Here is a 25199-nt window from a genome sequence, read left to right as displayed (position 1 = left end):
CTATTTTCTGTTAGCCTCCCAGAAAACCTTCCTGTCCCACATTTTCTTCATTGCATTCTTTACTTCTGCATTTCTCAGTGTATAAATCAGGGGATTTAACATGGGGGTGATAATTGTGTAAAATACAGCCACGATCTTAACTTCTTTAAAGGTAGTACAAGGGCGCATATACATGAAAGTACAGGGACCAAAGAAGATGATGAACACAGTGACATGGGAGCCGCAGGTGGAGAGAGCTTTGCGCCTACCTTCTGCTGACTGCTTTCTCAGGGACACCAGGATGATAGTGTAGGAGATCAGCAGGATAACAAAGCGCCCCAGGGCGATGGTACCACTGTTGGTTGTCACAAAAGCACCCACAAGGTACGTGTCTGTGCAGACAATTTTCAGCAGAGGGTTCACTGGGGGATGTATCCAGAAAAAAAAATTATTTTTGCTGATATTCGAGGTTCCTGTGTATGTTTCCTTCAAAGAGTTTTATGGTTTCATGTCTTATATTTAGTCCTTTAATCCATTTGAAGTTTATTTTTCTGCATGGTACTTTTAGAAAATGTACTTTTAGAAAGTGATCCAGTTTCATTTCTTGCATATAGCTGTCCAGTTTGCCCAACACCATTTACTGAAGAGACCATCTTTCCCTATTGCATATTCTTGACTCCTGTGTCATATATTAATTGACTACATATGCATTACTTTATTTCTGGGCTCTCTATTCTATTCCACTAATCTATGAGTCTGTTTTTGTGCCAGTACCATACTCTTTTAATCACTGTAGCTTTGTAGTATAGCTTGAAATCTGGGATTGAGATACCCCAGCTATGTTCTTCCTTCTCAAGTTTTCTCTGGCTACTGGGGTCTTTCGTGGTTCCATATGAACTTTAGGATTATTTTCACTAGTTCATTGAAAAATGCCATTGGTAGTTTGATAGGGGTTACATTGAAACTGCAAACTGCTTTGGGCAGGATGCCATTTTTAAAAATAATTCTTATTATCCATGAGCATGAGAGTATACTCTTTAGAATGTAAGACACTGATGAAAGAATTGATTTTGTATTCTGCAACTTTACTGAATTCAGTTCTAATTGTTTTTATTGAAGTCTTTAGGGTTTTCTATATATAGTATGTCATATGCAATAGCAACAGTTTTAATTCTTACCAATTTGTTTGCCCCTTATCTCTTTTTCTTGTCTGATTTCTGTGACTAGGGCTTCCAGGACTATGTTGAATAAAAGTGGTGAGAGTGGGCATCCTTCTCTTGCTCCTGATCTTAGAGGAAAAGCTTCCAGCTTTTACCATTGCATATACTGTTAACTGTAATTTTGTCATAGATGGCCTTTATTGTGTAGAGGTATTTTCCTCCTATACCCACTTTGTTGAGAGCTTTTATTAGGAATGGATGTTGAACTTCTTCAAATGATTTTCACCTTCTACTGAGATGATCATATGATTTTCAGCCTTCCCTATTTTTTCATTTGTTGTAGCACATTGATTTATTAATATTGTACCATCTGGAATCCCTGGAATAAATCCCACTTGGTAGTGGTGGATGAGCCTTTTGATGCATTCTTCAATTTGGTTTTCTAATATTTTGTTGAGGATTTTTGCATTTATGTTCATCATTGATATTGGTCTATAATTTTCTTTTATTGTAGTGTTGTCTGGTTTAGCTAGTAGAGTGGTGTTAGCCTCAGAAAATGTATTTGGAAGTATTGCCTTCTTTTCTAAATTTTGGAATGCCTCAAGAAGGATAGATACTTTTTTTCTTCATTACAGAATTCACCTGCAAAGCTACCTGGTCTTGGCTTATGTTTGTTGGGAGTTTTTTATTACCAGTTCAGTTTCATTACTAGTAATCAGTTGGTTCATATTTAATGTTTCTTCCTGCATCAGTCTTAGACAATTGTATGTTTCTAGGAATTTTTCCATTTCTTCTAGGTTATCCAATTTATTGGCTTAAAATTTTTTAAAGAGTTCTCTTATGATTCTTCATATTTATGTGTTGTCAATTGTGACTTCTCTGTCATTTCTGATTTATTTGTGCCATCTCTTTTTCTCTTGATAAGTCTGGCTAGTGGTTTGTCTATTTTCCTTATATTCTTAAAGAGCCAGCTCTTAGTTTCATTGATCTTCTATTGTTTTCTATCTATTATATTTATTTTTGCTCATATCTTTCTTATGTGTTTACTTTTACTAACTCTGAGCTTTACTGTAAGTTTTCATTGTTTGAGATTGTTCGTGTTTCTTGAGGTAGGCCTGTACTGCTATAAACTTCCACCCCCTTAGAACCACTTTTGCTACATCCCACATATTTTGAACAATTTTGTTTCTTTCATCTGTCTCCATGTTTTGTTTGATTACCTCTTTGATTTGATCATTGATCCATTTATTATTAAGAAGCATGTTGTTTATCCTCTATGTGTTGGTGTTTTTATGTTTCTTTCATACATTAATTTTTAGTTTCATACCAAAATGGTCTGAATATTTTTGATACAATTCAATCTTCTTAAATTTATGGAGATATTTTTGTCTCCTAATACGTGAGCTATTCTGGAGAATGGTCCACGTACATTTGAGAACTATGTTCATTCTTCTGCTTTTGGGTGTAGTGTCCTGTATATATCTGTTAAGTCCAATTGGTCTAATATTCTCAACACCATTATTTCCTTATTTATATACTGTCTGGATGGCCTATCCATAGATGTAAGTGGGGTGCTAAAATTTCCTACTGTAATTGTGCTGCTGTCAATTTTTCTCTCTAGGTCTGTTAGTATTTCCTTTATATATTTAGGTACTCCTATGTTGGATGCCTAGATATTAACAATTGCTATAACTTCCTTTTTGACTGATCCCTTCAACATTATGTGATGTCTTTGTTTCTTGTTACTTTCTTTTCTTTGAAGTCTATTTTGTCTAAGTACTACTACTCATGCTTTTTCCTCTGTGTGTGTGTGTGTGTGTGTGTGTGTGTGTGTGTGTGTGTGACAAACATCTTTTCCATCCCTTCACTCTTGGTCTATGTATGTCTTTAGATCTGAAATAAATGCCTTTTAGACAGTACATAATGGGATCTTGTTTCTTTATCCATTCAACACCACATGCCTTTTGATTTGTGCATTTAGTCCATTTACATTTACATAATTTAAGTAATTACATTTAAGGTAATTCTTGATAGGCATGTACTTATTTCCATTTTTTAAAAGGGTTTTCTGGTTCTTTTGAAGTTCCTCTCTGTTCCTTTCTTCTTCTCCTACACTCTTTTCTTGTGATTTGATATTTTTTTAAATTGTCATGCTTGAATTCCTTTCTTTTTGTTTTTTGTGTATCAATTGTAGGATTTAGGTTTGTGGTTACTATGAGGTTCATATATAACTCCCTAAATATGTAGCAGTCTATATTTAGCTGATGGATGGCACTTGACTTTGAACACATTCTAAAAGTACTACTTTTTATTTTTCCTCCTTCACATTTTATGTATGTCATAATTTATGCTTTTTGTATCTCTTGAATAATTTTGTATGTAGTTGACTTTATTACTATTGTTTTATAAGCTTTATACTTGCATTGTAGGTTATTGGTCTACTACCTTTACTGTAGGTTTATTTTAACTGATGAAAACTACTTAGACATAAGAACATTTCCAGCTAAAGATATGCCTTTAACATATCCTGTAAGGCTGGTTTAGTGGTGGTGAATTCCTCTAACATTCATTTATCTGGAATACTTTGAATTTTTCCTTCAATTCTGAATGATAACCTTGCTGGGTAGAGTATTTTGGGTTGTAGCTTTTCCTTTTCAGTACTTTGAACATTTCATGCCATTCCCCTTCTGGCCTGGAATGCTTGTGCTGAGAAGTCTGCTGATAGACTTACGGAGTTTCTCTTGTAGGTAACCGTCTGCCTTTCTCTTGCTGCTTTTAAGATTCTTTCTTCATTTTTAATTTTTGACATTTTAATTATTGTGTGCTTTGGTGTTGCCCCCCTTGATCTCATCTTTTCAGGAGCTCTCTGTGCTTCCAGTACCTGGATGTCCATATACCTCCTCAGATTGGAAATGTTTTCATCTATTAATTGTCCAACAAGACCTTTTACACCTTAATTTCTGTCTTCTCCTTCTGGGGCCCCTATTATGTGAATACTGCTTAGTTTGGAGCTATTATTAAACTCGGTTAGCATATTCTCATGTTTAGAAATTCTTTTTCCTCTTCATCAGCTTTGTTGCTCTGCAGATCTCTGTCTCCCATCTTGTTGATTCATTCCTCTGCCTCCTATAGTCTACTATTCATTCCCACTATTGTGTTTTTCATTTCAGTTACTGTATTTTTCAGCTCTGAATGGCTTTTTATATTTTCTATATATTTGCTGAAATTCTTTTTGAACACATGAATTGTTTTCCAGATCTCCATTGAGCATCATAATGACTATTACTTTCAATTCTTTATCAGGAAGATGCTCATCTCCATTTCATTTACATTTTTCCTGTTGTTTAATGTTGTTCTTTTGTTTGTAACATATTCCTCTGCCTCCTCATTTTGTCTGGATCTGTTTTTTCCTCTGTATAAGATGGTTCAGCTTTGTCTCCCGGTCTGGAAGGTAGTGGCTTTATGTATAGGAATCCTGTGGTGCTCAGCAGCACAAAGCCCTCTGCCCACCTGAGCCCATTTCTCTGTTGCATCTGAGCCATGGCTTTGCTGCTAGACTGTTGATGGGGCCCGACTTTCTGCCTAGTAGAAGAGGAAGAAGTACATTGGCTCCCACATGTCTGGCTGGTCTTTGCGGTAGTAAGAATCAGCAAGTTACCTACTAACATCCCAATAGAAAAGCAAGAAAATGACAAACATCATGTTCTTCCTAACAGGATCCTGGGTCAACCCAAGCAGAATGAACTCAGTCACATTATTGTTCTGCTGAATGATTTCATGAATGAAGAAAGGAATGAGTATAGAAGAGATTTTCTGCAAAAAATAAAAGAATTAATTTGTGGTTCGTTATGTAATTTATGAAATCATTTAAGTAAAATTAAGCATTGCTTATTTGTGATATTGTAGCTGTACTTTCTTAATAATTCACTTCAACACTTTTTCCCTCAATTTGTAATCACCATTTCATAGGGTCAATATGAATCTCATATAAGCTTGAGAGTGTTGCACTTTCCTACAGCACTCTTCAAATACAATCTCTTGTTAACTTTTACATGATTATGATTAATTTTATGAATGCACAATTAAGAGGTATGGCTCCATTTTATTATTTCCTCTTTTTATGGTTATATTTAATAAATGTTGGATGCCATGTTTTGCATTGTGTTTCACTCAGCATTTAGGATAGACTGACTGCCCTTGGAGCCTAATGTTTATGATATAAGCAAAGAGTCATACACCATCCTTATCTCCTTAAAGAAAATCTTATCTATATGTGTGTTTATATATTTCATATTTGATATAAATGTTTATACAAGTGTATTTATTCATAAAACACATATGCTTCATTTATTCACAGTAGACTCTTCCAGATACTGCAGTTTGAACTAAGTAAAGCCTTCAAATCATCTGCTACAAACTACAAGTATGTTTATGATACTTATTCCTTCTATATACTGATGAACAGAATGAATGTTCTTTGATATTTGATAATATTTCAAATAACTCCATTACTATATCTTTCTCCAGCCTGAAAAACACAACTTAGATCTGAGTTCATGAAATTATACTTCTAAATTAAACATCAACAGAAAGTTTATTACTCAATAGTTCATGTTTCAAAATTCAAGTTTTTACCTAAACATCATAAATCTGGGGTAGATTTTCTTGGGGCATGAATGTCACCAGGTGGCTGATGTATGGCCTGATCTTGGCTGCATTCTCAAAAGAGTTTGTATTGTTTAGGTGTATAAAAACCCCACATTCTTGCAACACAGTAGAGAGGCAGAGAAAGAGGGAGATGGATTTTTTTTTTTTTTTTAGTTTTCTGGAGTCTTTATTTTAGAGATTGTCTGAAAATTTAGAAGTGTTAATGGTGAAAGATGCTAATTTATGACCCTGAGAACTAAGCTCCGCCTGGTCTTATCCAACAGGGTGGAACCCTGGTGTGGAAAACTGGACAACAATTTTTTTTTTGAGAGGGCATCTCTCATATTTATTGATCAAATGGTTGATAACAACGATAAAATTCTGTATAGGGGGCTCAATGCACAATCATTAAGCAACCCCAAGCCTAATTCTCACCAGTCTCCAGTCTTCTGAAGCATAACGAACAGGTTCTTAAATGGTGAACAGGTTCTTACATAGTGAATAAGTTCTTACATGGTGAACAGTGCAAGGGCAGTCATATCACAGAAACTTCTGTTTTGATCACGCATCATGACCTATAAACAATCAGGTCAATTATGATTATTCGTTTGATTTTTATACTTGATTTATATGTGAATCCCACATTACTCCCTTATTATTATTATTATTATTACTTTTTAAATAAAATGCTGCAGTGGTAGGTAGATGCAAGATAACGGTAGAAAACGTAATTTAGTGTTTTAAGAGGACAAATATAGATGATCAGTTGTGTGCCTATAGACTAAGTATTAATCCAAGCTAGACAAGGGCAACAAAACATCCACAGATGAAGAAGATTTCTCTCAAAACGGGGGGGTGGGGGGGTTTGAGGTTCTAAGCCTCACCTCTATTGATCCCCAATTTCTCTCCCGATGGCCCCCTGTGACTGTGCCTGCCTTAGGTTGTTCCTCCCTTGAGGAATCTTACCAGTCTCTGGTTAACCAGTCATCTTCCGGGGCCATACAGGGAAATGTAAAGTTGGTAAGTGAGAGAGAAGCAATACTGTTTGAAAAGGTTAGCTGTTTACTTCTTTGCAGATTTATGCCCTGTGGCTTCTATGCCCTGCATTTGTCTTTAGGTATCTTTACCACTTGGAAGAATTATGATACTCGGTAATTTTCGATATGAGACACGAATTCTACTTAAGATTGTAATTAGGAAGGAAGAAGAAAAGCTATAGAAGTAGCAGACAGAAGAAAACATGGGAAGATAGATTATTTCTTTGACATATCTTCTTGTAGAGTAACATAAGCATGTATAGGTATTAAACTACTAATTAAATTGCGTGCACACATTAACATAATAGGAATACAGCTACATAACCAAAGCAGACCTACAATTACCAGCCATATCCAGTGAAACCAAGAAAAACAATTAGGCACCCTAGGCACTTGTGAAAACTTATCAATGATATGATGGATATTGTCTAACTGAATTTGAATAGTTTGAAGAAAATCAGACAAATTAAAACACCACATTCCTGGGAACTGTTCACATCCCATATGTTCTTTTAACAGTAGATAGTCTATAGTCGCAAAATTTTGGAGCACTGCAACTTGCACTTCTCCTAATTCTTGGTTGAGTTCCGACAGTATAGATCCAGTCAAATTTGTTGTTTTACTGTATGCACAGGCCAGCTTAGATATCTCCTTCTTCATTCCAATGGCAAGTCCAGGAACCGGTGGGATGAATGCAGCTACAACTGCAACAGCGATAGGATCTTTGTTGAAGTTTTATGATGTTCATCTTCTGGAATGACTCTTCCAGAGAATGTTGATGTTGGAAGTTCTTCTTCATATCACAGCTTAATTTGTTTTCTGTGGAGCCAAATAAGGCTTTGATCCTCTGTATAAACACAAACCCTTTGCCCACACTTTGATATGCCCTTTATATCATTGTGAAGAACATATTGGAGATCACCACACAGGAAGTGCTTTTTTTTTTCAAGAGGAAGGAATATTATCAGAAAAATGTTCATCCGTAGCTGATCATTTGACACCCTTTAAATGATCAAAATTAAGGATATTTGAAGCACGCTTTAATCATTGATTTACAGTTAGTTTTACCCTATCAGGGAGTAATCCCCCTTTTCTTTCCTTCTTTTTTTTGTTATCATTAATCTGCAATTACATGAAGAATTTTATGTGTAATAGGCTCTGCCCTATACCAGATCCCCCCAAACAAACCCCTTTACAGTCACTGTCCATCAGCATAGCAAAATGTTGTGGAATCACTACCTGTCTTCTCTGTGTTGTACATCCCTCCCCTTTCTCCCCCCCCATTATGCATGCTAATCATAATACAATCTTTCTTCTTCCCCCCCCGTTATCCCTTCCTACCCACCCTTCCTCCCCAGTCCCTTTCACTTTGGTATCTGTTAGTCCATTCTTGGGTTCTGTGAATCTGATGCTGTTTTGGTCCTTCAGTTTTTCCTTTGTTCTTATACTACACAGATGAGTGAAATCATTTGGTATTTCTCTTTCTCCACTTGGCTTATTACACTGAGCATAATACTCTCCAGCTCCATCCATCTTGCTGCAAATGGTTGGATTTTTCCACTCCTTATGGCTGAGTAGTATTCCATTGTGTATATGTACCACATCTTCTTTATCCATTCATCTACTGATGGACACTTAGGTTGCTTCCAATTCTTGGCTATTGTAAATAGTGCTGCGATAAACATAGGGGTGCATCTGTCTTTTTGAAGCTTGAGTGCTGCATTCTTAGGGTAAATTACTAGGAATGATAATCCTGGGTCAAATGGCAGGTCTATTTTGAGCATTTTGAGGAAGCTCCACACTGCTTTCCACAATGGTTGAACTAATTTACATTCCCACCAGCAGTGTAGGAGGGTTCCCCTTTCTCCACAGCCTTGCCAACATTTGTTGTTGTTTGTGTTTTGGATGGCAGCCATCCTTACTGGTGTGAGGTGATACCTCATTGTGGTTTTAATTTGCTTCTCTCTGATAATTAGCAATGTGGAGCATCTTTTCATGTGTCTGTTGGCCATCTATATTTCCTTTTTGGAGAACTGTCTGTTCAGTTCCTCTGCCCATTTTTTAATTGGATTATTTGTTTTTTGTTTGTTGAGGTGTGTGAGCTCTTTATATATTTTGGACGTCAAGCCTTTATCGGATCTGTCATTTACAAATATATTCTCCCATACTGTAGGGTTCCTTTCTGTTCTATTGATTGTGTCTTTTCCTGTACAGAAGCTTTTCAGCTTCATATAGTCCCACTTGTTCATTTCTGCTGTTGTTTTCCTTGCCTGGGGAGATATGTTCAAGAAGAGGTCACTCATGTTTATATCTAAGAGGTTTTTGCCTATGTTCTTTTCTAAGAGTTTTATGGTTTCATGACTTACATTCAGGTCTTTGATCCATTTTGAATTTACTTTTGTGTATGGGGTTATACAATGGTCCAGTTTCATTCTCCTACATGTGGCTGTCCAGTTTTGCCAGCACCATCTGTTGAAGAGACTGTCATTTTGCCATTGTATGTCCATGGGTCCTTTATAGAATATTAATTGACCGTATATGTTTGGGTTAATGTCTGGAGTCTCTAATCTGTTCCACTGGTCTGTGGCTCTGTTCTTGTGCCAGTACCAAATTGTATTGATTACTATGGCTTTGTAGTAGAGCTTGAAGTTGGGGAGTGAGATCCCCCCTACTTTATTCTTCCTTTTCAGGATTGCTTTGGCTATTCGGGGTCTTTGGTGTTTCCATATGAAGTTTTGAATTATTTGTTCCAGATCATTGAAGAATGTTGCTGGTAATTTCAAAGGGATTGCATCAAATCTATATATTGCTTTGGGCAGTATGGCCATTTTGACGATATTAATTCTTCCTAGCCATGAGCAGGGGATGTTTCCATTTATTAGTGTCCCCTTTAATTTCTCTTAAGAGTGACTTCTAGTTTTCAGAGTATAAGTCTTTCACTTCTTTGGTTAGGTTTATTCCTAGGTATTTTATTCTTTTTGATGCAATGGTGAATGGAATTGCTTTTCTGATTTCTCTTTCTATTGGTTCATTGTAAGTGTATAGGAAAACCACAGATTTCTGTGTGTTAATTTTGTATCCTGCCACTTTGCTGTATTCCGATATCAGTTCTAGCAGTTTTGGAGTGGAGTCTTTAGGGTGTTTTATGTACAATATCATGTCATCTGCAAATAGTGACAGTTTAACTTCTTCTTTACCAATCTGGATTCCCTGTATTTCTCTGTTTTGTCGGATTTCCATGGCTAGGACCTCCAGTACTATGTTAAATAACAGTGGGGAGAGTGGACATCCCTGTCTAGTTCCCGATCTCAGAGGAAAAGCTTTCAGCTTCCCGATGTTCAGTATAATGTTGTCTGTGGGTTTACATATATTGCCTTAATTATGTTGAGGTACTTTCCCTCTATTCTCATTTTGCTGAGAGTTTTTATCATGAATGGATGTTGAATTTTGTCAACTGCTTTTTCAGCATCTATGGAGATGATCATGTAGTTTTTGTCTTTCTTTTTGTTGATGTGGTGGATGATGTTGATGGATTTTCGAATATTGTACCATCCTTGCATCCCTGGGATGAATCCCACTTGGTCATGGTGTATGATCCTTTTGATATACTGTTGAATTCTGTTTGCTAATATTTTATTGAGTATTTTTGCATCTACGTTCATCAGGGATATTGGTCTGTAATTTTCTTTTTTGGTAGGGTCTTTGCCTGGTTTTGGTATTAGGGTGATGTTGGCTTCATAGAATGAGTTTGGGAGTATTCTCTCCTCTTCTATTGTTTTGGAACACTTTAAGGAGAATGGGTATTATGTCTTCTCTATATGTCTGATAAAATGCTGAGGTAAATCTGTCCGGCCCGGGTGCTTTGTTCTTGGGTAATTTTTTGATTACCATTTCAATTTCTTTGCTCGTAATTGGTTTGTTTAACTTTTGTCTTTCTTCCTTAGTCAGTCTTGGAAGGTTGTATTTTTCTAGGAAGTTGTCCGTTTCTTCTAGGTTTTCCAGCTTGTTGGCATATAGGTGTTCATAGTAGTCGTTAATAATTCTTTGTATTTCTGTGGAGTCTGTCGTGATTACTCCATTCTCATTTCTGATTCTGTTGATTTGTTTTGATTCTCTTTTTCTCTTAATAAGTTTGGCTAGAGACTTATCTATTTTGTTTATTTTTTCAAAGAACCAGCTCTTGGTTTGATTGATTTTTGCTATTGTTTTATTCTTCTCAATTTTGTTTATTTCTTCTCTGATCTTTATTATGTCCCTCCTTCTGCTGACTTTAGGCCTCATTTGTTCTTCTTTTTCCAGTTTTGATAATTGTGATGTTAGACTATTCATTTGGGATTGTTCTTCCTTCTTCATGTATGCCTGGATCACTATATACTTTCCTCTTAAGACTGCTTTCACTGCATCACACAGAATTTGGGGCTTTGTGTTGTTGTTGTCATTTGTTTCTATATATACCTTGATCTCTATTTTGATTTGTTCATTTATCCATTGATTATTTAGAACCATGTTGCTAAACCTCCATGTGTTTGTGAGCCTTTCTGTTTTCTTTATAGAATTTTTTTCTAGTTTTATACCTTTGTGGTCTGAAAAATTGGTTGGTAGAATTTCAATATTTTGGAATTTACTGAGGCTCTTTTTGTGAGCTTGTATGTGGTCTATTCTGGAGAATGTTCCATGTGCACTTGAGAAGAATGTATATCCTGTTGCTTTTGGATGTAGAGTTCTATAGATGTCTGTTAGGTCCATCTTTTCTAGTCTGTTTGTTCAATGCCTGTGTGTCCTTACTAATTTTCTTCCTTGTGGATCTACCCATTGGGCTGAGTGGTGTGTTGAAGTCTCCTAAGATGAATGCATTGCAGTCTATTTCCCTCTTTAGTACTGTTAGTATTTGTTTCACAAATGCTGTTGCTCCTGTGTTGGGTGCATATATATTTAGAATGGTTATATCCTGTTGTTGGACTGAGCCCTTTATCTTTATGTAGTGACCTTCTTTATCTCTTGTTACTTTCTTTGTTTTGAAGTCTATTTTGTCTGATATTAGTACTGCAACCCCTGCTTTCTTCTCAGTGTTGTTTGCCTGAAATATGTTTTTCCATCCTTTGACTTTTAGTCTGTGCTTTTCTTTGGGTTTGAAGTGAGTTTCTTGTAAGCAGCATATAGATAGGTCTTGCTTTTTTATCCATTCTATTACTCTGTGTCTTTTGATTGGTGCATTCAGTCCATTTACATTTAGGGTGACTATTGAAAAATATGTACTTATTGCCATTGCAGCCTTTAGATTCGTGGTTACCAAAGGTTCAAGATTAACCTCTTTAGTATCTTACTGCCAAACTTAGCTCACTTACTAAGCTGTTATATACACTGTCTGGAGATTCTTTTCTTCTCTTCCTTCTTATTCCTCCTCCTCCATTCTTTATATGTTGGTTGTTTTATTCTGTGCTCTTTCATGTTTCTTTTACTGCTTTTATTGGGTAGTTGATTTTATTTTTTGCCTTTAGTTAGTATTTGGTTGGTCTGCTTTCTTTGCTGTGATTTTATTTTCTCTGGTGACATCTGTTTAGTTTCAGGAGTGCTCCCATCTAGACCAGTCCCTCTAAATACCCTGTAGAGGTGGTTTGTTTGAGGCAAATTCCCTCAACTTTTGCTTGTATGGGTGTTCTTTAATCCATCCTTCTTATTTAAATGATAGTCATGCTGGATACAGTATGCTTCGTTCAAGGTCCTTCTGTTTCAATGCATTAAATATATCATGCCATTCTCTTCTGGCCTGTAAGGTTTCTGTGGAGAAGTCTGATGATAACCTGATAGGTTTTCCTTTATAGCTGTCCTTTTTCTCTCTATCTGCCTTTGAAACTCTTTCCTTGTCCTTGATCTTTGCCATTTTAATTATTATGTGTCTTGTTGTTGTCCTCCTTGGGTCCTTTCTGTTGGGAGCTCTGTTTATTTCCGTCATCTGTTTGATTATTTCCTCCCCCAGTTTGGGGAAGTGTTCAGCAATTATTTCTTCAAAGACAATTTCTATCCCTTTTTCTTCCTCTTCTTCTTATGGTACCCCTATAATAAAGATATTGTTCCTCTTGGATTGTTCTCACAGTTCTCTTAATATTGTTTCATTCCTAGAGATCCTTTTATCTCTCTCTGTGTCAGCTTCTATGCGTTCCTGTTCTCTGGTTTCTATTCCATCAATGGCCTCTTACATCTTACTCATTCTGCTTATAAATCCTTTCAGTGTTTGTTTCACTTCTGTAATCTCCTTCTGCATGTCTGTAATCTCCCTCTGGGCACCTGTAATCTCCCTCCGGACCTCATCCCTTAGCTCTTGTACATTTCTCTGTATCTCCATCAGCATGTTTATGATTTTTATTTTGAATTCTTTTTCAGGAAGACTGGTTAGTTCTGTCTCCTTCTCAGGTGTTGTCTCTGTGATCTTTGTCTGCCTGTAATTTTGCCTTTTCATGACGATAGAGATAGTTTGCAGAGCTGGTGCAAGTGAGAGCTGGAAGAACTTTCCTTCTTGTTGGTTTGTAGCCTTCCTCTCCTTCAAGAACAGCAACCTCTAGTGGCTTGTGCTGGGCATCTGTGCACAAACCGGGCTTCTGATTCTTGCCCAGCTGGTATGGAGTTTATCTCCACTGTTGCTTTGGGCATGGCCTGCCTCGGGCACCTGCTCTGATATGGGGGGAGCAGCCAGGAGGCTATTTATCTCCATGAGGGGACTCTGTGCTCCCTGCTGCCCAGGGGGTTTGAGTGCCCAGAGTTCCCCAGATTCCCTGCTGCTGGACTAAGCATCCCAGGACGCTTCTGTCCGGCTTTGGGTTCCCTGTCACTTTAAGACTTCCAAAAAGCACTTGCTTTTCTTTGTCCCCAAGGCGCCAGCCTCAGGGACCTGCTCACAGGTCTTACTGTCCTGTTTCCCTAGTATCCAGGTCCCCACATATGCACTGTGTCTTTGGTCTGGTCTGGATGACTAGGGCTGGTTGTTTAGCAGTCTGGGTCTCCCTCTCCCTCCCCGCTCGGACTCCTCTCCTCCTGCCCAGAGCTGGGGTGTGGGACACCCAGGTCCCGCCACGCTAGGGCTTGTATCTTACCCTCTTCTTGAGGTGCTGGGTTCTCGCAGGTGTGGATGTGGTCTGGATGTTTTCCTGTGTCTTCTGGTCTCTCTTCTAGGAAGAGTTGTCTTTGTTACATTTTTATAAATATATGTGGTTTTGGGAGGAGATTTCCACTGCTCTACTCAGGCCACCATCTTGGCTCCACCCGGGAGATGAAGTTTTAAACAATGGCTTTATGTATAGGGATCCTGTGGTACTCAGCAGGACAAAGACCTCTGCCTACCAGTAAATATTAACTGACTTATCATTCAATTTATTTTGTCCTGGTAAAGTCAGTAATTATTCTACTTTGAAATGTCTCTTCTTTAGTGAACATTTTTTCACATTTGGAAAGAAATATTACCATACGTCATGTCCAAGACCAAATCTATTCTCTAGATCTTTCTTATGAAGATGATGATGGCAGTGACAATATATGGAAGTAAATATAAATAGACATATGATTCATTTAAATATAATCTGGAAATCTTACTTATGCCATTGTGTTCCAACACAGTACCACCCAACCTTCAATATGTTGTCCTAAAACTTGTGAGCAGCAAAAGCAGGCTACAATAGCTGAATAAACATAGGATTTACCTTGTGCATGCATGTGTGTGTGTGTGTGTGTGTGTGTGTGTGTGTGTGTGTGTATAATTTTTTCCCTCCCTTGGTAATTTTTCTTCTCCTCAATAGAGATGAAATATCCTTCTTGCAGATCAAAAACAATTCTTCAAAAGTGTATGATAAAATGTTTGGGATTCATGGTATGGTCCTAAATGCAAGAATTGATGGATTTTAAACTTATCAAACAAAAATTTTTTTAACATTTTAGAAACAAATATAAAAGTCCTCTGTAAATTACAGCTCACTGTTATTTCTCCAATGTGGTTCTCATTAAGGAGGGAGACATTGGGAGAATGGCTATCCCCAAGGTCATTAACATTTGTACCATTCTTTTTAAATAGACCTTACTACTTAAACATAGAGAAAAGAGCGTTTGTTATTACCAAAGATACTATGAAATGGCAGATTTCAGCAGGTGAGAGACAGAGCCAAGAATGACAAAGCCTGGACCTGTACCGGCCTTTGCGTTTTGGGTGCCAGGGCTTCTCTGGTACTAATTATGGAAAAACCAATACCTAAGGCTTCAGTCTACTTTATTTTGGATGGCTGTACCCATGTAATGAGAATAGATAGAAAAACAAAGCAAAGCTAAAGCCCCAGACAGTACTGGTGAGATTTTTTTTTCTCCTAAAATTTAAAAAGTTTGTGGAAAAACAGAATTCATCAACTGCCTGTATTTTAAATGCCTATAATATGGTTACATGACACGGTTTTCAAAAATAAGGGAATAAGATGATGTTATTCAGAGATGTTAAGAAACTAAAGTGCATCTATACATGGTCACGAGATAAGGTAACATGATTGTGAAAAAGAAAGTATCAATGATTTCCAAAGAAACCGGTATTATCATGTGTGAAATACTCAAAGAGTGGAAGGAGGAATTCTTAATTTAAGAAGAGCTCCTCTAGGAGTTTATGGTGTGGACAATAGAGGCGCAGTTCCTAGGCTAATATTTAAATGCCCAGTTTCTTCTAGATGAGAACCGAGGAACATAATTTACAGTTCTCAAAAACTGCAATGATTAGGCTCTCTTGAAATGAAGAGCTCATCAGTGGAGAATAGTAAGCTTTTCAAAATTCAGAAATAAAAACCAAAGGGAATGTACAAGTAAGAAGCGCAGGAGGGTGTGCTTGAGGATGAAATGAAGTTATTGTTGTTACCATTATGACCACTACTATTATCATCTGATTTTGTGCTGTATAAGGGAAGGAACACCGGTATTGCTGCTCTCTCAACTCTAACACACAGACCTGGGGAAACCCAGCCCTGCAGTTTCCCAAAAGCTGGAGAGCCAGGCCCAGTGCAGCACAAAGGGACAGAGGAGAGCACACACCTGATTCGGCAAGAGGTGTGAGCACTACATTTGACAGACCTGGAGGGGATGTGGCCTCAGACGGACAGAATTCCTAAGAATCACCTATGACACTGTGTAATCCTATACTGAGCTATCATAATTCAAGGAATTGGATACATCTGTGGCATGGTTTGAGGAATAACCAGGAAACCCGAGTTTTCCAGAATCAAAACTATTCTGTATAAATTACCTGCTGAATTTCAAAACTGAAGTGTTCTCCATTTAAATTAAATATTGTCCTCTTTCTTAGCCCATTTAAAGTATCTTTTATGAATGACTTACTCCAGGGATATTTAGTGCATCCAAAGTGAAAGAATTAATATGAAGCAGCAAGACATTAAAACATTAAAATGACAAATGAAGCAATGGTGGGATTAAGGGCAGAGTCCTTCCTTTTCTTTTTTATTGTTTTGTTTGTTTGCTTGCTTGCCTCTTTCATTTTCTTTTTCCTTTTTTAAGTCAACATCCAAGTGTTTAAAATACTAATAAAAGTATTTCTTTGTTTACACTCAACACTGACTTTGAATGTGGAGAAAGTAACAGAGATTTCATTTCACCTCCATTCTGATCTAATGTGTCCCCAGCAGTTTCTCTTAGTTTTATCTTTTTTCTTATCTCTTTATCCAGCACCATTATCAGAGAATCAGATTTGTGTAACTCTGGTCCTCTCTCTACCACATGACACCACCTCCTGACTGACTAAGAGCTTGCCCACTCGGAATATTCAGAAGAGAAAATGTGGGCACATATATACTTCTGTGTCAATGATAAGACAAACTTTTCCTAAAAGATAATTAATTGTTATCATGTTCCCAAACACAGAATTATTGGGCACAATGCCTTAAACAGAACAGGAACTAGTAAATTTTTAGAACAAACAGAAGAGAAAACCTCAGTAAAAGTTGAGGGAAGCGGTACTCCTGCTTAACGTGTGACATACAGAGTTTGCTTTCTTTCTCTGGTCTTTGTTTCCTCATCCCATGTGAACAAATGGACTGTGACGCTGAGGGGATGAGGGGGACATGCGCATGTCAATATCTTCACGTATGCATGCCAGGCATCTGTAAGCACCCAGTTTCCATTTTCAGCAATTGTGGGCATGCACGTGTTTTGAGTTAGAAGTAAATGTTGTTGGTCTTTGTATGTTTTTCTTTCAGATTATCAAATCGACTCCTGGAACCTTGGGCTGCTAATTCTATGGAAAAAATAAACAACGTAACTGAATTCATTTTCTTGAGTCTTTCTCAGAACCCGGGGGCTGAAGAAGTTTGTTTTGTGGTGTTTTCTTTCTTCTACACAATCATTCTCCTGGGAAACCTCCTCATCATTCTGACAGTGTATGTGGGGGACCTTCACAAGACTCTGATGTATTTCTTTCTCAGCTACTTGTCTTTTGTGGATATTTGTTACACTTCAGTTACAGCTCCTAAGATGATTGTTGACCTACTAGCCAAGAGAAAAACTATCTCCTATGTGGGGTGCATGTTGCAACTCTTTGGGGCCCATTTCTTAGGTTGTACTGAGATCTTCATCCTCACTGTAATGGCCTATGATCGTTATGTGGCTATCTGTAAACCCCTGCACTACACGGCCATCATGGACCATGACAGATGCACTAAGATGTTGCTGGGGATCTGGGCAGGTGGGTTCCTACACTCTGCTGTCCAGGTGGCTCTAGTAGTCCAGCTGCCCTTCTGTGGGCCCAGAGAGATCGATCACTACTTTTGTGATGTGCACCCTCTGCTGCAACTTGCCTGCACAGACACACACCTTATGGGTGCTGTTGTGACAGCCAACAGTGGTACCATTGCCCTGGGGAGCTTTGTTATCCTGCTGATCTCCCACACCATCATCCTGGTGTCCCTGAGAAAGCAGTCAGCAGAAGGCAGGTGCAAAGCTCTCTCCCCCTGCGGCTCCCACGTCGCTGTGGTCATAATCTTCTTTGGTCCCTGTACTTTCATGTATATGTGCCCTGATACTACCTTTAGAGAAGATAAGATGGTGGCTGTATTTTACACAATTATCACCCCCAAGTTAAATCCCCTGATTTATACACTGAGAAATGCAGTAGTAAAGAATGCAATGAAGAAACTGTGGGACAGGAAGTTTTTCTGGGAGGCTAATGGAAAATAGTTGTAAAAGTAACAATTTAAGCTGGATTCTCTTAAATGTCCCCATCTGTACAATGAAGAGAGTAATAGCAACTGTACAGGGTTTCCTTGGAGGAACACACAAAAGAATAACACATTCTACAGAAGGAAGGTGTTATTTATCTAATTATAATTATTTATTATAAAACATATGTAATAATTGATTATACTGGTTCTAATGTTTCACATTCGCACTCAATACATATATGTTGTGTGAACAGGAGAAGCATTTAGGGAATATAACAGCTCTCGGAGCTAAAGCATTCTGATGTCAGTCTTCCAAAACACAGTGAAACCTGAGTCCAGTAGGTTGGAATGGCAAGCAGGTGAGTGCAGGCTTAAAAAAATAGAAAACCTGTACTCATCCTCTTGGGAAAAGCTTTTCTTTTCTCTAGGACTCATTATTTTCTTTTTAAATAAAAGTGATAAGGGATTAGGAGAAGGATTACCTCCAAAATGCCCACATTAACTGTAACATTCAACTAATGTGCTCCTCCTGAGTCTAATCTCTCCCTGTAGTCTGTAGGCGGCACTCCCTACTACTGTAAATGACTACTAGAAAAAACTAAAGAAAATGAAAGAAACAAAGACATCCCTGCTAACATGTCTTTCAGCAAAGCAACCTCGGATACCAATAACAATCTCTCTTTCTTAAAGGCATCCTATAGCTCATCACCCAGCTCCTCCAACAGACCCGAAGTGTGTCTCTTTCCTCTGTAACCCTTTCCAGTATCTTGAGAAATAAAAATCCCACAATCCCGACTCCCACACAACCACTCAGGGCCTCTAAGCAGTCTTCTACCTCAAGGAGGGTTACCTCCACAGCTTCCAGTGCCTCCACCCACCCCCATTTCTAAGGAAGGGCCCATGTGTCTAGGAGGCACTTTACCTTAGGCCAGTTCACCACTACAGGCTCCGCGAATGGAAGACACATGGATGGGGGCTCCCTGGGTGGTTCCCCACTGCACCAGCAACTGGGGGCTCCCCACCATCCACAGGGGGGTTTCTGAGTATCTCCCCACCTTCACCAACAACACTGAGCCCCAACTTCTATGGGACACAGCAAAAGCAGTCTTAAGAGGTAAGTATATAGCAATCCAAGCACATTTAAAAATGGAAGAACATTTTGCTAAGCTGATGGACAGTAACCATAATGTGGTTGTTAGGGGGGACCTGATATAGGGGAGAGCATAGTAAACGTAGTATTCTTCATGTAAGTGTAGATTAAAGATTTAAAAAATAAAATAAAAAAAAGAAAAGAAAAGGGGGATTACTCCTTGATAGGATAAAACTATTGGTAAATCAAAGATCAACGCATGCTTTAAATATCCTTAATGTTGATCACTTAAAGGGTGTCAGATGATCAGCTATGGAGGTACTCTTTTCTGATAATATTCCTTTCTCTTAATAAAAAAAAAAAAAGCAGTTCCTGTGTGCTGACCTCCAATGAGTTGTACACAGTGGTATAGAGGGCATGTCAAAGTGTGGGCAAAGGGTCTGTTTGTTTCTATGCAGAAGATCAAGGCCTAGCTTGGATACCCAGAAAATGAACTAAGATACGATATGAGGAGGAGCTTCTGGCATCAGCACTCTCTGGAGAACTTGTGCCGGGGTATGATCATCAAAAAGCCTCCACAGGAATCCGGACGATGCTGCGGTTGTGGCTGCGTCCACCCCACCGTTTCCTGGACTTGCCATTGGAATGAGGAGGGAGATGTCTAGGCTGGCCTGTGCATACAGTGACACAACGAATTTGACCGGATCTGTACTGTTGGAACTCAACCAGGAGTTGGGAGGGGTGCAAGTTGTAGCACTCCAAAATCTTATGACTATAGACTATCTACGGTTAAAAGAACATATGGGATGTGAACAGATCCCAGAAATGGGCTGCTTTAATTTGTCTGATTTCTCTCAGTCTGTTGAAGTACACTTGGACAATATCCATCATATCAGAGACTAATTTTCACAAATGCCTAGGGTGCCTAAATGGTTTTCTTGGCTTCACTGGAGATGGCTGGTAATTATAGATTTGCTTTGTTTATGTCACCGTATTCCTATTATGTTAATATGTGTGCACAAGTTAGTTAGTAGTTTAAACCCTATACATACTTAAGGTACTCTACAAGAATATATGTCAAAGAAATAATCAATCCTCCCATGTTTTCTTCCATGTGCTACCTCTATAGCTTTTCTTCTTCCTTCCTAATTACAACCCTTAAATAGAATTCGTGCCTCATATCGAATTTACCGAGTATCATAATTCCTCCAGGTGGTAAAGATACCTCAAGACAAGTACTGGGCATAGAAGCCACAGGGCATAAATCTGCAAAGAAGTAAAAAGCTAACCTTTTCAAACAATATGGCTTCTCTCTCACTTACCAACTTTACATTTCCCTGTATGGCCCCGGAAGATGACTGGTTAGCCAGAGACGGGTAAGATTCCTCAAGGGAGGAACAACGTAAGACAGGCACAGTCGCAGGGGGGCCATCAGGTGAGAAATTGGGGAACAACAGTGGTGAAGCTTAGAACCTCACCCCTCCCCCTGTGTTGGGAGAAAGCTTCTGCATCCATGGATGTTTTATTGCCCTTGTCTAGCTCGGATTAGCACATAGTCTACAGGCACACACCTGATCATCTACAATTGCTCTCTTACAACACTAAACTATGTTTTCTACCTTTATCTTGCATCTACCTACCACTTCAGCAGTTTATTAAAAATAAAAATTGTAATAATAATAAAGGGAGAACTGTGGGATCCACATATAAACCAAGTATAAAAATCAAACAAATATTCATATTTGACCTGATTGTTTATAGTTCATAATGCGTGATCAGAATCGAAAGTTTCTGTGATGAATGCCCTTGTACTGTTCACCATGTAAGAACTTATTCACTATGTAAGAGTTCGTTCACTATGTAAGAACTTGTTTGTTATGCTTCAGAAGATTGGAGACTGATGAGTACTAGCCTTGAGATGGATTAATGATTGTGCATTGAGCATTGACCCCCATATACAGAATTTTATTGTTGTTAACAACCATTTGATCAATAAATATGAGAGATGCCCTCTCAAAAAAAAAAATACTTGCAAACTGCAAGTATTATGTCAGTGAATAGAAGTTATACCTGTCTGCAATGCATGTAGATAAGTGCTTAAAATGCTTATAATAAAAACGTTCTAAGAATGCTAAAAAACATAAACCTAATAAATATTAAATTAATTAATACAACCTGTACTTAATCCACAGGTGTCATATCAGTCAGCCCACAATTCTTCTCATTGGGCTTATTTTATCTTCATTTGAATATGGGCATACTGATGACATATTTCAAAAGTTCCCCAAATTGAACTTTGAGATGTAATTTCTTGAAGCAATTTACCCTAGTGCCCTCTAAATATCACGTGAGTTCAAATCATATTCACTCCTAAGCTACCACACCCAAGAATAGTACAGGTTTCAGGGATATTCCAGCACCTAAAGAGAAAAAATTAATGATTAGGTCTTTCATACTTTAAGCAGCTCAGTCTTTGTAGTTCTTTCTCACAGATCTAATAAATATTTAACAATATTTATATATATTCTTATTTATATTCATTATATTATATGAATATGAATATATATGAATATATTATATATGTTCATTATATATTATATATATACATATACATTCATTATGCATAAATATAGCAATGTTTATATATATTTATCATATATGTATGATTAAAGCAAACATTAGGCATTTCTAATGATGAGCATCTATGAGAAAAGCCCATCATGACAGACTTCAACACCTGATTTACATTTTGTTTCTCTGTGTTAACTCCTCCCATAATGAAGTGCAGTGCTCCCCCCATTCACACCTGCACACAGTAGCCCAGTCCTGATATTCTCATGCATCTCATTTCCGACTAGCACAAGACTGTAACTTTCCTGCTCTGACTTTCCCATGACTTGGGCCTGGTGAGCTGTTTGGAAGCAGTAAGGGGTGAGGGAGGAAGCTCTTGAGGAGAACAGATACTGTTGCAAGGTGCCTTCCTCAAATGCAGTAATAGTAAGGTATCTAGGCCAGGGAAGACTGTTATTTCCTCTTGTTGAAGGGAAAGAAAGTTACTTATGACAACCAAGAGGGGGCAAGATAATTTATGTGTGCCTGGTTCTCACCCATTCTCATCCAAATGTGTCTATTTTAGCATATTTGGGATCTCAGAGTCCTACTCTTTCCCTATCAGAACATTGATTTTAAAAACAAAATCCTGGTGAGTTGGCACATTCAGGCATCTTTGCAGTTCTACTAGATTATAATATCCAGGACTAGAATTAGATCACAATCTCTACCGGCTGGAGATGTGACAATAGTGGCCATGCGAGCTCTCTATTAAAAGCATGTCCAGAAGACATACTATATAGAGTGTATCTGGGGAGGCAATTAAACTGGATCCACTATATGCCTCTTTTCATGTTTTCCTTATGTTGAAATAGAAGACTTCAGCTAAAACTCCGCCACTGGGAATCTACTAATATGCAAACTTTGCAAGAGCAGAATCAACCGGTAAACAGTGATAGACTGCTTAGGATGGACTCACCTTGAAATTCACAGAATCTGGAAAAAAAGTGATGTAATATATCCCTAGAATTCACTGTGGAATTCACAAGTTTCCATTACCACAAGGAGAAATAAATTATCTTTTCCTCCAGATAAATAACTTCTAAAGTTCAAGATACGATAAATTTAATACAAATTTAGTAATCTTATGTAATTTAGTAGAGTGAATAGAAACATAAGTTCCAAGTAAACAAAAATACTCATCTTGACTTTTTATATGGATAACAATACAAATAAGAAAAAAATTGAAATCAGAAGATACTTAGTGATGATTAGAGACTGGTAAGGACATGGTTGGTCACAAAAAGTGGCATACCCCTCCAATGCATAAACACAATTTTCATCCAAGTATCTCAGTCCCTCACAAGTTAATCTCTTTTCTGGATTGTATTAAAACTCAATAAAACTATTCATATCTGTGATGTATTTTTGTTTCAAATCCTAAATTCTCTGTTATGTGTTAAAACACTCTTTCTTTAATCAGTTATTATTTTCTAATTCCCTACCATCGGCTGCTCGTACTCTTTATTCCTAGCCCATATGAATAGGTCTACCTTAATTTAGGTTGTCTGTGCTTCAATCAAAATAACTCAACATTATACATAAATTATTATAATTGGTATGATTCAGGATGAAACTTAATACTTCCCCAAAATTATGAGGTTGTTTTATGAGCAAAAAGTAGTTTTTATAAACAGAATAACAATATGAGTACAACCCCAATTATCAAAACTTTTCTGTGACAAAAAGACTCCTTTAGAACAGTGGATTTTCTCACCATGTCTGTCACTGTTCTGGAAGGATCTAGGTAAACTATGATAAAAATTCAAACCGCAAGAAATGTAAGGGAGATTACCTAGATGGTATGTCTTCCCTTAAAACAGGAAGAATTTTCAGTTATTTGTATCTAGTGCCTTCTGCTGGCAGGAAGAACAAGAAAGCTGAAGGTCTATGATCAGAAAAAATGTGACCACAGGGTCAATAAATAGGTTGTTTGGAAAGAAAACCTGTCAGACTGTGGATATAAGCACATAGAAGTGTAACTATAAGCACAGAACACTTGAAGTCAACATTATGAAGGACACAGATCAAAACCACAGGCCGCTAGGCAGGCAAGAGAGGCAGAGACACAACAGTGAACATCTCAGGCAAAAGACCGTAAGTACCGGTTTATACCTGATCCTGTCTCTTCCTCTACGTAAAAGTGATTCGACACTAACTAGTTACTGTACAGTAATGTTGCTTACTTTCACTAAGGAAACTAACCCCCATGTCCCAGGATAGGATTACATTAGCAACATGGTAAGATGATAGTAAGTCCTAGGAACTTCTAGGTCAGTCCAAACTGTGAAGAAAAATTTGAAACTTTCATCTTTTGTCTTCTGAGACTAAGTTCTTGCTCCATAATTTCCTCGTGGCAATTTTCACTTCTGCATTCCTCAGTTTATAAATCAGAGGGTTGAGCAAAGGTGTTGTAAGTGTATAAAACACAGCTATAATCCTGTCCATGGCAACGGTGTTTGCAGCCCATGTGTACACAAATAAACAAGGACCAAAGAACAAGGTGAGCTCAATCATGTAGGAGATGCAGGTGGAGAGGGCTTTTCTCCTCCCTTCAGCACTGTGGTTCCTCAGAGAAGGCAAGGTGATAGCTTAGGAGAGCACCAGCATGACAGGGCTGACTGTACAGATGGCCCCACTGTTGGACACCAAGAGATTAACCATATAAATGTCTCTACAGGCAAGTTTCAACAAGGGCTGCAAGTCACAGCAATAGTGATCACCACAGAAAGGTAACTCAAGGCAGAAAAACCTGAGCTAAAGAATGCACACAGGACCCTACCCAAGCCACAGTCAGCAACACACCACAGACCAGTCGACTCATGAAGGTCATAGTGCAGGGGCTTACAGATGGCCACATAGTGGTCGACAGCCATGAGGATTAGGATGAGGATCTCTAGGCAGTCCAAAAGTTGGAATGAAAAGATTTGTATCATGCATTCATTGAAAGAGAGAGTGTTCTTCAAAAGGGCATCCGCAGTCATTCTATGGGCAACGGAGGTAGAGAAGCAGATGTTAGATAAAGATAAGTGGAAAAGGAAGTACCTCGGACTCCCAAGGGTCTGACTGGTCTTGATGGTAGTCATAGTCAGCAAGTTACCCAGCCACGTCCCCAAATAGAAAAGCAAGAAGGCGGCACGCGCTATTTTCTTCCTAACAGGATCCTGGGTCAACCCAAGCAAAACGAACTCAGTCACATTATGATTCAGCTGCATGATTTCATGAGTGAGAAGGGAGTGAGTGTGAAATGGTTTATCTGTACAAATATAGGAATTAAATCATGGTGAATGTAGTTTTTAGGTAATATTTTAAGAAAAATAAATATGCCTCATTTTGGACATTTTAGCTGTGGTTTCTTAATAATTCAGTTCAACACTTTTTTCCTCAATCTGCAATGACCACTTCATAGGGTCACTATGAGTCGCAAGTAAGCTTGTGAAAGTGATATCTTCCTAGCACCTTTGAAATACAACCCGCTGTATCTTTT

The 25199-nt window shown here is 38.0% G+C and overlaps 1 protein-coding gene and 1 pseudogene across 1 annotated transcript; one reads left to right on the top strand and one right to left on the bottom strand.

Annotated features, from left to right (window-relative positions):
- LOC140850276 (olfactory receptor 4S2-like) lies at positions 1-24798 on the bottom strand (annotated as a pseudogene).
- On the top strand, positions 17093-18028 carry LOC140850156 (olfactory receptor 4S2-like). The gene has a single exon (XM_073239930.1). The coding sequence runs from the start codon at positions 17093-17095 to the stop codon at positions 18026-18028; it is 936 nt and encodes a 311-aa protein (XP_073096031.1).
- Positions 24799-25199: the final 401 nt, after the last annotated feature.

This window comes from Manis javanica, chromosome 6 (genome assembly GCF_040802235.1).
Source record: "Manis javanica isolate MJ-LG chromosome 6, MJ_LKY, whole genome shotgun sequence".
Classification (NCBI taxonomy): Eukaryota; Metazoa; Chordata; class Mammalia; order Pholidota; family Manidae; genus Manis; species Manis javanica.
The sequence above is the reverse complement of the archived record's forward strand: the minus strand, read 5'-3'. Positions and strand labels throughout refer to the sequence as shown.